Consider the following 14,853-nt stretch of genomic DNA (forward strand, 5'->3'; position numbering starts at 1 on the left):
ATTAAATTCTACAAAAAGGATTTGAAGAAGCTTTATATCTTCTATTAATTATCTGCGAGCGCTTTCGACAGTTGGTAGTACTGTCATCATCTGGCACTCCTCAAACTGCAGTTTGAGGAGTGCCAGATGATTTTGAAATACTCAAAATAAAGGAAAATTAGTTGCATCAATCAAAATATAAGGAAGTTGAAGAGAGGATTTAGATCTGATAGGTACTTCGTGTTCCTGTTTTTATTACCTCAATCATTGAAGTTTGTCTGCAGATTCCCTTACTATTTAGGACCGTCAGATCCAACATTGCAAAATAGCTCAAGATCCACGAGTTGCCAGACCTGAAACATTTTACCAAAACTAACATTTTTGAAAGATCAAAAAAACTTACCACTCCTCAATTTTATGAAACGCCTTGTCCGAGATGATATCTATACAGGGCTTTTCATGATGAGCGTTAATTAGCCGTTTCTGGCAAACTATTCAACGGATCAACCTGAAAATTCCACAGTATGCTTAAGTCAGTATGACCTACACGTCTAAAATATTTTAGACGAAGCGGCGTTGTCGCTTCTACTATAAAGTAGCGGCTTCTTTGAATGGAACACCCCGTATATAATATCATATCATGATTCATTATCACTTTGTCAACAAATTCATATAATATTTCTCTATACCTATCTATTACCGTTTAGAAGATATAAATTAATTTTTTACCAAACATAAACTTTTATAAATGCTGATAATCTTGAACTCTCTTGCAATAAAACGATCAAATTTGAAATGGAGTGGAGTGATACTATGAGGATTTTCACTCCGAGTCATATTTTCATTTGCCTCATACAGGGGCTTCAAAAAATGCAGATACCTTGATCTCATGAAAAAATGAGTGGAACTCAATTTTTTTCAAATGGAACACCCTGTATATTTCAACATTTTTGAGCTCTACATCTAATTTTAGATTAACTTTGTTCAGATGATACTATTTCTATTTTGATCCGTTTTCGAGATAAACTGTTTCAAACGAAAATTGACATGGTTTCCTTGTTCATCACTCATTTTTGTAAAACAGATTTCGTTTGATGTTTCTCAATTAGTCACAGATAATACAATGAAAAGATAATTATTAAAATACTCCTCAACCATCGAATGAAACTTCTCTTCAAACAATAGTTTTATTAACGCTAAAACACGAACTGAAAATAATAAACCCATAAATTAATGAGTTAATTTAATCGTCAGTGTATTTCAGAATATGTTCAAAATAGAAATAGTATTATCTGAACAAAGTTAATCTAAAATTGGATGTAGAGCTCAAAAATGTTGAAATATACAGGGTGTTCTATTTGAAAAAATTGAGTTCCACTCATTTTTTCATGAGATCGAAGTATCTGCATTTTTTGAAGACCCTGTATGAGGCAAATGAAAATATGACTCGGAGTGAAGATCCTCATAGTATCACTCCACTCCATTTCAAATTTGATCGTTTTAGTGCAAGAGAGTTCAAGATTATCAGCATTTATAAAAGTTCATGTTTGGTAAAAAAAAATATCGAAATTAATTTATATCTTCTAAACGGTAATAGATAGGTATAGGGAAATAGTATATGAATTTGTTGACAAAGTGATGATGAATCATAATATGATATTATATACGGGGTGTTCCGTTTGCAAAATCAAAGAAGCCGCTACTGTATAGTAGAAGCGACAACGCCGCTTCATCTGAAATATTTTAGGCGTGTAGGTAATATTGATTTATGCATACTGTGAAATTTTCAGGTTGATCCGTTGAATAGTTTGTCAGAAACGGCTAATTAACGCTCATCATGAAAAGCCCTGTATAGTACGTCTCACTTCCTCAGTGTTACTACGAATTCAAAGCTCCCCACTGATGAAAATTACCCCACTCTCTCAATGGTCGGCTCCATTCCCTGCTCGTGTACTGTAAGTTTTATTTTTCTTCGAACCCAGCATCTGCTCATAATTTGAAGTCATTGTTTAAGAATGTTGTTACCTTTTATCTTTGTCATTGTTGACATCACTTTGGCTAAAAGAAAGTAGGAGAGGGGATGGAATCATCTCGGACATATAATCAAGATCGAACTTCATCTGAGATAAGGTCGTTTTATATTTTAATTATATTCACTCCTTGTCCTCAATGATATCCATATAGATATTCAAAGACAGTTGCAGGAAAATTTAAAATGTTTCTCTATTCCAACATCATGAATATGATGTTGTACAATTCTTGTTGGTCCTTATGTTTTTAGAGGCAATTTTAAGTATTCCCTTTCGCATACCAGGAAGTTGAATTGTCGACCTAGATACTATTTCTGGTTTTGATTTGTTCGTTCGAAATTTCGGTTGAAAATACTACACTCAGTATCGTATTTATTAAAATTTTTCTTTTTCAGGCAAACATTTGGGTTCACCTACCAGTACTCAGTTTTTCAATAATGTCCTTCGTTGCTGCTTTGTTGACACTTCTTTTTCCTGAAACTTCCGATATAAACCTTCCCGATACCATTGAAGAGGCGGAAAATATATCACAGCTATCAAAAAAACTCCCGGAAAAATTAGAAAAATACTCACAGAAAGTGAGCTCCTTATGAACTTTATAGACGGTTCACATTAGTCTAAAGAACAATTGAAATTTTCAGTATTAGAGATATTTTTTTCTAAACAGTGTGGAATGTGTCCACGAAAAGTCTTTCCTGTCTGTTATATATGTAAAAAGGACATTTCCATTGATTAGATAGAATGAAATATAAATATAGATATAAAACCGACATATTATGGAATATGTGGAATGTATACAGATAATATTCTGTGTTAGATATTTTTGAACCTTACTTTCATTAAAGTAATTGAATAGTTTTCTAACGTTATTAGGATAAAATGAAATATGAATATAATTTCAATAAAGACACTATGAATATCGTGACCATGTTTTATTATAGGCACTCAAACTCAACTTGATTAATATCATCTTATGGTTCGGATATAATTTGAGTTATAGTGACTGGATTTGTTACAGTTGAACAATCAGTAACAAAGCCATGCTGATGTCAAATCAGACTTCGAATAGAGACATATATTCGATTACATAAAATAATCTCAAAGACTTTTGTAAACAAACATAAAATTGGTATGGGCGTATGGTTTCCAATGAGCAATTTTTCACAATTCTTTCATAGGTACAGAACATACTTCAGCTAATTTCCAAATACTCAGAATTGTTCCAGACATCAGACATGAATTGAATATTTCTGCTGAAGGTTCTGCTGATGCTCCTGCATAATTCTTCAGTGGAACTGATCTGATTCATGAAATGAAATTCAACATTTTGTAGGTATTTCGAACATGGAATACGTATTTCAAATGAACGTTATTGAAAATAGAATTTTTGTGTAACAAACCTGAGATCCATATACAATCAGCTTCTCTTGACATATTACCAAGAGAGCAAGATCACTCGTATCGATAAAACTCATCAGGGTTAGCTCGGATATCATTTTCATAACTCTGTAATTTTTGGCGTCATAAAATTGCATTGAGATTTTTATCGATACCTCCTCACAACCTCCTGATTATACTGATTATACCCGTTGACTTAAGACATAGAGCCCGTAAACACCCTGTATAACATTTGAATGGAACACCCTGAATTTATTCACGAATATTTTTTCTCAAGCAGCCCGTATATTTAGGCCTATTTCCACGTAAATATTTTAAATTTTTCAATTCCCGTATTGTTTCTTGTCTTGATACTCGCCCGCTATAATGCTCTTTTCCCACCTTTTAGTTTATCCGATCATCTTCTCCCCCTACCTTATTTCACACAAGATTTAAAAGATTTAATATAATTCTTGTGTGTAGTAATCATTCATACTCACAGTAAAACAATCGTCAGTCAAAACATCTCACTTTTTGAATAAAAATAAACAATACTCATTGCCAAAGTCTCTGTAACTTTTTTTTTCATTTGGAAAGGGGATCTTGTGATCCCCTTTCCAAATGAAAAATCTCTATCCGACGTTGTTTATCCTAATGAATACTTGAAATATCCACCATCGACATTTTCATAAGAATGAATTATGTTTACAGATTCATTTATTTCATTTTAAACTGTGTCTGAGGTAATTTCGTTGAAATTATATATATAAGATTTCATGAAACCCTACAAACAATATAAGGGCGTCATATCGGATCATCTAGCAGACTACTTATAATAAATAGTACATGTTTACCTATCTACCGGTTTGGATAATTATCTGATATAGATAGACAGAATGGGGAATGTTCCTCCTGACGAAAATCAAGTAGTTTTCATTAAAGAGCTCTAAAACAACGCATTTTTAACTTATCATTTCAACCTTTTTCTTTGAAAAATTATTTAAATACTTAAAAAAGAGGAATGAAATAATGCATTCAACATTTAAAGGGATTCGTTTCTATTTCACCATTTGGCAACATCGGTTATAGCTAATGAAGGACAATTAATCTGTTACCGGTATGAGACAAACAAAGATGACATATTTCAGAGGCGCACTGTTCTGTTCACTTATGTTTCGAGTTCCAAGACATCCTGTGACATATGACATTTTGTGCACCTAACCTATCTTCCTCTATATAAATAAATAACAAAACAACTGTTGTTTATGTGGCTTGTGGATGTGGTATTGAACTGTAATTTATATTTTGCCTTAATTGTTGATCTATAAAGATGATTTTCAATTCCATTTAAATTATTTCAACTTTACAAGTTGAAATTGGCGCTGTTGCCAATATGTGTATTAGAAACAAATCTCTTTAAAAATTAAAACCCAACATTTGAAACATCAATTTGAATACTTTTCGAAGTGAATTTGAAGAACTCATGAATTAAACTCAACTTTATTTTGTTCAAACTTGCATTTGCTGTAATAACCCAAATTGAGGAACATTCCCCATTGCTCGCTAGATCACCTGATAAAACGCCTTTAGATGTTTTTGAGGATCAACTTGAAATATTTTACATACCCGCTGTTCAATCTCATTTCATAGATAGAATAAAGAAGTGCTTCCAATGAAATAAGTACATAAATATTTCTATGAAATAATTTATTGGTAAAAATATTGAACATTTATTGACTAGATCTGGAAGAGCATGAGTGACTCCTCATGTATTGAATATCTCCCATACCTTTTCAAAATTTCGTTACCTTTTCCATTTCCTTCAATATCAACTTGTTACTATTTGAAAATCAGAACAAATGCCAGGCGATATTTGAGGCTGTTTAGGAAAATCATATCATACCAACTTGAACACCAAAATATTTCATTCTCCGTTTCTTTTGTCATCTTTATATTCATTGGAATCACAAAATAGTGAATTCGCTCTGATGCTATTGCTTCTTGGTGGAAAAGGAATTCCCTTCAAAATGAATTGAATTTCATCGAGTGTCTTTCCTTTAGTCTCAGGTATATAAATCTGAACAAATAGAGCGGTCAGTAGAGTGCTTGCAGAAAACACATAGAACGGAATATCGTAACCCACAGTTATCGCAAGTCTTTGGAAAACTTCTACAGAAATCCAAGCGAATAAAAGATAAAACAAATCGGAAAATGTCATTCCCAAAGCTTTAACTTTCGCAGAAAATAGTTCTGCTGTCATGACTATTGGTACGATGCCTAGTCCAAATTTGAAAACTGTAGCGTATACCATAACAGATACTAGTGGAATCCAAGAAATGCCGTCTACATCCATATCGCTTTTTTTCAATGAGAAGAATATTGCCAGAACTAGTAAACATAAGCCAGTTAATAAACTTGAAGTTATGAGAAGAGCTTTACGACCAAATTTGTCGATAACGAAATCGGCAACGGAAGCTGATATTAACATAAGTGACGCAAACAGAATACCAGCTATTTCAGAGCTCATATAAACTGAATCAGCCGCTAACAAAATCTCATGTAAGTTCATCAAAAATACACTTATTCCGCTTAAATGCTGTGCACCATTCAACACAATCATGATCAAGACAGCTTTTCTACTACCTTTTGACAAAAGTAAATCCTGAGGTCTTCCTTTCTCGGCTTGTTGTCTTTTAACAGCAGCAGTTATCTCTTCAAACTCTGATGCAACATTCTCTGAACCACGCAATCTCTGTAGATGTAGCCTTGCTCTTTCAGGTTTTTGTTTGGACAATAGATAGTACGGAGAATCTGGCATAAAAGGAAAAGTAACCAATTGAATAGAAGCCAGTGCAGCTCCTATGATGGATGGAACATAAAACGATACATATGGAGCTACAGCATAGATTATCAAAATACCAATTAGCATCATCACGTAAATTATTCCAGCGAGAAAACCTCTGATTTTCTCATCGGCTATTTCAGCGATGTACATGGGAGCTGCTACGAATGCAACATCTCCAGACAGTCCCACCATGAACCTGGCGACGTAAAGGTACTCAACCCTATCTGCTAATCCTATCAACAACCATGACATCACAGAAACAGTAGCCGAAAACAAAATACACCATTTTCTCCCAATTCTATCCACAGCAAAAATTGTAACGGGTAACCCTGCAATCCCGCCAATGATGTAAACACTTTCTAACCATATGTAGTCGTTCGCTTCTAAGTGGATTGGAGAGTCTTCCCTTTTCAAGACTTGTATTCCAGGAGCGCTCCAGCCGTAATTCATTCCATCGGAAATTGCTCCAATTGTCCCTGAAATGAAACTGAACCATTTATATATCTGGTGTTAACTAACGTTAATAAAAAGCTTGACATGCATGTTATAATACTGACTACCAGACCATAGAGATCAATATGAAAACAGATCAGGTATATCAAAGGAAACGGTTTTATGTTGTATCGCGGAAAATGTATATTATGCATACAAGAACAAGAAAGTAATAACAGCTGATTTTTTGATAATTCGTCACTAGAATCAATCTTTCTGGCGTCGCGAAGAGACGAGTAATCGATGGCACAAGCTACGAGTAGATGAACTACATGCTTAGTGTTGACGACTTTTATGGAAGGGTAAGAAATTATCGTCTGGAGGAGTTGGTCCACTGTTATAGAAACTTGTTTGTAGTGGACGAGTTATTAAGTTTTCTGGACTATAAAGAATAATGAATACTGAGTTACGACTCACGACTTGGTCACCCTCGTCCAGAGTGAATATGATTATTATGAGAAATGACGTATGCAGCTGTTCTCGAGTATTGTAGCAAGGTGGAGCGATGAAGACAAACTGAATATAAGCCCAACGAAATTGAATGCAGTAGAATTCAATAGAAATAGGGCTCAGTACCTCTAAAACTCTATAATCAACATCCATGAAAAGTGAAAAGAAAGGCAAAGCACTAATGTTGGTCAGACGCATCTACAGACAGACATGGGGTCTGGAACCAGACGTGATATATTGACTATACACCATGGTTATTGAACCTATAGATACATATATTTGGTAGTGAAACAAACGACCACTTTCAACAAAAAAATTGATGAGTTTACCAGACACGGATCATCAACTCCATATATAGGTTCTGAACTAGGTGCAGGGTCACCAGTACGGACCAGTACCAAAGTACCCAGAAACATACATGGGAAAACCTTTAATGAAGGGACCGTTCGTGAAAAACTGAAAAACTCAGCTCAAAACAATCACAGAAACTTAAAAAATTGCAAAATTTATTTGAAATTGTTGGAGTGAGAAGAGTTTTGTGCTGTCAGTGGACAGTGGCTTCTGAAGAATATATTACTTCACTTGATTGTTTGAGATGAATTCGTGATAATAATGTAGTTTATTTTTGTTACTCGTAGATTTAGTCTCTTGTCGGTCCCATATATGTCGTTTTCATAATGGAAAATGTCATCGTATCTGCCGCGACGACATTCAGGCTGATTCTTCAAAGACAGTTGAGGCAACAATGCATTCGTGGTTCAGCCTAGAATCAATTATGATATCTCAGCAGGCCAAAATAGCGCTGACTGGTGTTATACTAATAATATTAATTGTTTTTATTGATAGGTGATTGCATGTAGTACAATATATACAATCCACCCACGGACCTATCAAAAGGCAGAATTCAATTTCCGATCTTGTCACGAATGACTCAATCAGAAGTTGCTCTTCCATTCAACCTAAAGAAAAAAAAATAAATGAAAAATTTGCAAATCCACAACATATGTAAATCCTAGATATATTTCAGTTCCAAATGCACTAGAATCATTTTTGTTAGTAGGTACTAACAACAATAAAAAAACTAATGAAAATCAAACTGTATGGAATGTTCATTAACATCAAAATTATTTTATTGACAGAGGAGTCGAGGCATTTTGTGTTCCAGTAAGTAAATATTGAGTTTATTTAAATAATCTAGCGCGGATAGTGAATTTAGTGAATTGGGAATTCGATTAGAAAGCTAGGCGACATTATAAGAGAAGGATCCACGAAATAAAGTGGTTCTGTAACGCGGTGTAGTTAGTTGATTTCTGAATCTCAGATTCAAATTATGGATGTCTGTTCTATATCGTATTTTGTCGTGAAGATAACTGGGTACTTTTGTTGTTATAATCTTATGGTAGGTGATACCAGCATAAAATATGCGTCGAACTTCCATTTTTAGCCATTCCAGTCTTTACAAAAAATGAGACACCTGTTGTCCCCTCCTAGTTTCTGTAATAAGTCTGAGGCATGCGTTTTGTAGGGTCTGTATCCTCTTTTTATCAGATAAACGTAACGCTGAGCCATATACTATATCTGCATAGTTGGCGTGAGTGAGAACTAGGGCATCGCATTATATTTTCTTCGATTTTTCGTTCAATGACTTCCTATTCGAGTATATTGAGTTCAGATTACTATAGCCACGTTCTATAATTTGGGAGACATGAGAGTTGAACTTAAGGGATTGGTCAATTATGCGAACAAGATTTTTCGTAGATTCTGAGAAGGCAACTGCTGCTCGTCCAGAACGATATCGATATTTCTCTTACATATTTTCCTCGTTGCTGTTCGACCAAATAGTATTACTACTATTTTGGAGGGATTGATCGTCAGGCAGTACTTCTTTGAGGTTGTGAGTAAGGATTTCAAATCTGCATTTATTTGCTCACAAGCAACTGCTACAGAAGATTCCGAGATTCCGAAAATCGTTGAAAAATTTGGGCGTCATCAGCGTAGCTATGAATTTCAATGTGACACTTTGGAAATTGGGATGTGTAGATTACGAAAAGCGTAGGACCGAGAATTGAACCTTGGGGTACATCTACAATTAATCTACTATTTGTGGGACTACAAATACAAAAATAATTAAAAAAAGACTTTTAAGCAAAAATAAACCCCAACACAAGTGTTAAAGGTATCATTCAATTTGCTTTACTCGGGTTTATTGGTAACAAAAAAATCCATTTTAATGCCATGATATCTAAAATTTTGGAAAATTCAAGATTTGAATATCTGTTGAAATACCGTTAGATTTCACATTATAATAAATTAAAAAAGTTGAAGGCAAGAAGGTATTGAGGCACGATATGCACCTTTCTTAGGATATCATAGCTCATGATCTTCAGTCATTCAATCACACAGAAAAACAGTCTTCTGGAATCCCAACTTGACTCACCTGTCAGTACTGCAATGAGCTGTGGAAAGGTTCCTTGGAACGCATGGAAAATACTCTTCTCGTGCATCCTGGCACTTCAAGTTTGAGAAATATTTTGAAGAATGCAAGCAACAGAAAATAATTCAGAATCAAGTTGTATTTTCACTGGTTCCCTAACCCCGTCTCAGTGTGCTTTGAACCTATGCATCACATTGAATATATTTGGCTCGAATGTACAGAACCAATAATAATCTATTTCAAATTAACATTCCTTAGTGCAGTGTCTCTTATCAATCAAGAGTATAATAGTACTTGTTACATGAACTAACACAAGGTTTACAAAGCAGTTAATGATTTATTTAATTCCATCATGATTTCAATTTTATTATGATTTATGGCACTGAAATATTCCAGTTTTCCGTGAGAACAAAATATCCTTCAACAAACAAATTTGAATATGATATGGAGTAATACAGTGCGGACTTAAATAGTTCCCCTCCCCTTTCAACTTTTGAACTGAACAAAATATCAAGATCTGACAAAATTTACTTAAAAAAGTATAATTTTCAGTACTTTTTGGCAAGAAAAACAAAAGTATTGCATCAATCGTTGTGCTAGCAACTTTTGTTTTAAATAGAGAAGACGCTCTTATAATATCTCGTTTGAATTATTTTTTTTTAATATCCTGAGTAGTTAATAATTTTCTATTACGACTTCGTAGCCAAGGAAGCGCTAGGACTAAGAATTTTAGGACCAGTATCACCTACGGCCTGATGACTTCGACAATAGCGGAACCAGCCAAACGTCACACCTATGCTCAATCCCAAAAGAGATGGGATGGAATCAAAGAATGAAATCTTGCCAGGATCAACCTTGGCGACCCTGGGAAGCTGGCGCCGAAGAAATATCTAGCGATGACCAGGAAAAATCTACAGCAGGATTTCTGACTGGCCACTGTCAACTAAGGAAACACCTCCACAATATGGTGCTAGTGAACACGCCTCTATGCAGTATGTGTGAACAGGAAAATGAAACTGTCAGGCATATCCTATGCGAATGACCGGAGTTATTGTCAATAAGAGAGTGTGTGTTCGGCGGGTCGTGACCTACACCTGCCAATATGAAGAAGACCTGGAGAAGACCCAAAGACCTGTTCACCTTCCTGGAAAGGACAGGATAGACGATAACCTAGGAGGACAACTACTTGGGAGGATGTACAATGGGTCACATGTGACCTTAGTACTGTGGGCCAACACTCACCCTCCCTACTCTACACATACAGAATGTTCTATTAGTTTTGAGGATTCACAAATTCACTCCAGGTATTCCCAATAAATGTTGAAATTGGTAACCTATCACTTTCTGGCAATAATGAAGTTTGTTTACGAATTCATTATTGAATGTTTCTGGAGTAATTTCGTTACACGCATCTCTTATTCTATTCATGAGCTCTAGTCTTGGATGTAAACTTTAGACTTCACAATTGTCCAAAAAGGGTGTCCTAGAAGGTAATGCAGAGGGTCATTCGAAGGGACTACGTTCACCTATCCACTGGTTTCAATAATTATCATCGTTCGCCGTGGTAATAAGGTTCCCCATCTTGCTGAATCATATACTCTGCCCATCGAAGCAACGAAGTGCTCCACAACATTGTACTGCATAGTGCACGTGATCTCCCAGACAAGGTTGCTTGTACAGAGTCGCACTAAGGAACGACAAAAATTTAATTTTTTTCGATATTATGCGGCTGTATATAGGAAAATTATTCAAAGTTCAACTACCAATTTTGCGCATTCAACATTGAGAAAAACTACAAAAAAATAGGGTCACTTCAACTAGCAATTTTGCGCATTCAACATTGAGAAAAACTACAAAAATGGGGTCACCTCATTTCAGCGGTGCAAACGGGTTTTTGAATTTTAAAATAATGTTTTAGCATATAAAACAAAAAATAATAATAAAATAGTAAATCGTTTTGTCATTCTAGACCAATTACCCAAATTCTGAAGAACTGCTACTAGAAGAATCATCATTGACATTTATTGTCAACGGATTTCTGGCAACAGAATTATCCATTAGATGGTCTTATCTCAACATGTTCATTTCATTATATTTCTTATGCCATTCGCAATTATTTCGTTTTTAGCAGAAATAGACGAAACAGATTCACTGAAATTATTTTTAAGATCACAAAAGTTGAAAGTAGTAATTTTTTGGGAACATAGTTTTTTATGTCCTCCCAAATATGCTCTATTGGGTTGAGCTCGCAGAGGTAAGGGGAAAAACGTAATTTACGTGCTTTAGAAATTTCGTCATCAATGTATTTATTATATGTGGTTTAATGTTTATTAGCTATCCTTAAAAGTTCTGGTTTTACCATATTATCCTCGAATGATATACTTTTCAAACGCATCCAGTCTTGAAGTATAGCTTTTTTGTGGCTGTAGTAGGAATTTTTTCAGCTTTTCTATAATATTACGGAGCGTTGTCTAAAACAATTACACAATTCTCTTCTAGTTCCAAAACCTGAACCAATTTTCAAAAGATATGCCATCCATTTCCTCATGATAGTCGCCCGTTTTGCTTGCCTCGAAGGCCCACAAAATCTCAAAGACAAAACCGGTTTAGCTTTCTATCTGACATCCTATCAATCTTTTTCCTGAAAAAAGTTTTTTTCATATGAAACTAGTACTATGTTGCTGTATCTCTGCTGTTCCAATGTTTCGATAGAGTCACGATCAACGAACTTAGGCGTGCGCAGCGTTATAGAACAGTGCTTTCAAAAAATTGTTCTACAGCGCCACCTAGTGGCGAGTTACAGAAAAATTGATAGCCTAAAAACCTTCTCTATGAAAAATTACTTATACATGTCAAGTTTCATCACAATCGGTTGAGCGATGTAGAAGTTTATCACTTACCAACCAACCAACCAACAAACATCCATTTTTATATATTAGATAAATCAAATAATAATAACAAGTTATCTTGTTCACAAACATACGCGGTTTCTTGAAAGTATAATGACTCGATTCTTATCTGAAGGGTTTTTCAAGACAGTGGAGAGGCCATTCTGAAAGGCTTGCCTTGAAGAAGTTATTGATTCATCAATCCAAATTTTGGACAGTGGGCATATTTGAAGACTGGCTAGAAATCAAATCATCTAAAGTCCCAATTCGTTCAGGCCAGCCTCAACTCCCTACACTGTAGGTTAGTGGACTGATACCTATCAGAAAACAACTACTTCCCTGGCTGATATCACGAAGGACGTTGTATTATATTTGATAGGTGTCAGTGCAGCATTCGTCATCGAAGTTATTCCTGCACATGCTGTTGGCGATACAACTAGACGGAATCGATTTTCAATCATCGGAACACATTTGCAGACTGGTTTCGGGCTGTTTGGTCATTAGTCAGTGTAAGTTAGTGTCTTTCATCAACATAAAGTCGATGAGTTCCGATAATTGAAAATCGAATTCCTTCAGGGTATCATTCCTCGAACTAGGCTGAAGCGGACAACAAACAACAGGTTTGTCATCGCCCCTTCTGCCTGTGAAGGAGGTAACCAACCGCATATCCGAAATTTGCCCAATTTCTCGTATAGTTTTCACATATAGTAGTCTATTACGGTAATTGTATCGCCAACAGCATATGCAGGAATAACTTCAGTGAAAAATCCTGCACTGACACCTATTGGAAATAATACAACGCTCTTCGTGGTATTAGCCAGGGAAGTAGTTGTATTCTGATAGGTGTCAGTCCATTAAGTCCCTACAGTGTAGGGGGTTGAAACTGGCCTGAACGAATTGTTCCTTTAGATGACCAAATTCTGGAGTTAGTCAGGCCTGCGTTTGCAACGTTCCATTCAGGCAATACATTTTTCTATCCTCTCTTCTGTAGGCTCTTATTTTTATTAAATATTGTCGTTTCCACAATACATTTCGAAAAAATGTATTGTCCATTAAGTCCCTACAGTGTAGGGGGTTGAAACTGGCCTGAACGAATTGTTCCTTTAGATGACCAAATTCTGGAGTTAGTCAGGCCTGCGTTTGCAACGTTCCATTCAGGCAATACATTTTTCTATCCTCTCTTCTGTAGGCTCTTATTTTTATTAAATATTGTCGTTTCCACAATACATTTCGAAAAAATGTATTGTCCATTAAGTCCCTACAGTGTAGGGGGTTGAAACTGGCCTGAACGAATTGTTCCTTTAGATGACCAAATTCTGGAGTTAGTCAGGCCTGCGTTTGCAACGTTCCATTCAGGCAATACATTTTTCTATCCTCTCTTCTGTAGGCTCTTATTTTTATTAAATATTGTCGTTTCCACAATACATTTCGAAAAAATGTGAAGTACGACGTTATAGTTCACCATAAACCTATGAATATTATCTTTCCTAGAATTCGTTTTCATCTCTATCTATTTGATTCAAAAGTATTCTTGCTAATCAAAGATAAAGAAATATATTTTTCACTATCACCGGATTAGGCAAATCCCAAACAAACGTTATTATGCACGTAGATGAAATGTGGAACTGTAGCAACATATGAATTCTTAAGAAACCGTAGGAGTGCCCAACTGAGTTGGACTTTGCCTGGAGATCACGACTGTTTTCAAAAGTGCGTGTATTTTTTACCTAAAAAATCGAATAGTCGCTCTGAAGTCAAGATCTCAAAAAGTCAACAACTCAAAAATAAGTCAAGAAAAGTCCAAAACAATATTATGGCGTCTCTCTACGACTGTGTACATCATGCGGTCGGTCGGTAGCCAAGCGGTTCGACGTGGGTGCTTTGTTCACTCACTCGAATTGACTGCCGTGTTGGTCGGTAGTTCAAGCCCTAGTCTGATCGATCGATTTTCACTTACTTTCGTCCAACCCGTGTTGGGAATCACACGTTAAAAGGTGAGACCTCGTTAATCCGTAGCTCGCACAAGTTTCGACTTTTAAGGGTTGTCGTTCGTAGGGGTGCGACAGCTGTTTAACGGAAAAACAGATTTCAAACAAACTGGAAGAAAAAGTCCCCTTGAAACAACTACTTTCATATAAACATTGAATGACACGAAAGGAAAAATACTTTCGAAACAACTACTTTTATATGAACAATGAATTAATCAAAAACAAATCATCTAAAAGAACAATTCGTTCAGTCCAGTCTCAACTCCCTACACTGTAGGTTAATAGACTGACATCTATCAGAAAACAACTACTTCCCTGGCTAATACCACGAAGGGCGTTGAATTATATCCGACAGGTGTCAGTGCACTTT

At 35.5% G+C, this 14,853-nt stretch overlaps 2 protein-coding genes across 4 annotated transcripts in view; one reads left to right on the plus strand and one right to left on the minus strand.

Moving 5' to 3' along the window:
• The window catches only part of LOC111506348 (solute carrier family 22 member 3), a 48,240-nt gene extending 45,631 nt beyond the window's left edge, over nt 1-2,609 (plus strand). The window contains exon 7 of one of the 2 annotated variants that reach the window (XM_074174330.1): nt 2,405-2,601. In XM_074174330.1, coding sequence (XP_074030431.1) covers nt 2,405-2,487 — 83 coding nt within the window. In that variant the 3' untranslated portion in view covers nt 2,488-2,601. Of the gene's footprint in view, nt 1-2,404 lie in introns of both variants that reach the window. The other variant, XM_074174329.1, reaches the window with a different exon arrangement.
• A 2,469-nt stretch (nt 2,610-5,078) lies between these two features.
• On the minus strand, nt 5,079-9,930 carry LOC111513552 (facilitated trehalose transporter Tret1). Of its 2 annotated transcripts, none has more exons than XM_023169774.2 (2): nt 9,611-9,930; nt 5,079-6,718 (listed from the first exon to the last, which is right to left on the minus strand). In XM_023169774.2, exon 2 carries the CDS (start codon nt 6,679-6,681, stop codon nt 5,311-5,313), a length of 1,371 nt encoding a protein of 456 aa, XP_023025542.2. In that variant the 5' UTR covers nt 6,682-6,718; nt 9,611-9,930; the 3' UTR covers nt 5,079-5,310. The 2 variants fall into 2 exon arrangements, with proteins under 2 accessions (XP_023025542.2, XP_023025541.2); XM_023169773.2 differs by having other exon boundaries at nt 5,079-6,707; nt 9,611-9,928.
• Between the last annotated feature and the right edge of the window lie 4,923 nt (nt 9,931-14,853).

This window comes from Leptinotarsa decemlineata, unplaced genomic scaffold (genome assembly GCF_025532065.1).
Source record: "Leptinotarsa decemlineata unplaced genomic scaffold, Ldec_3_MD MMD2_tig00000576_RagTag_RagTag, whole genome shotgun sequence".
NCBI classification, from domain to species: Eukaryota; Metazoa; Arthropoda; class Insecta; order Coleoptera; family Chrysomelidae; genus Leptinotarsa; species Leptinotarsa decemlineata.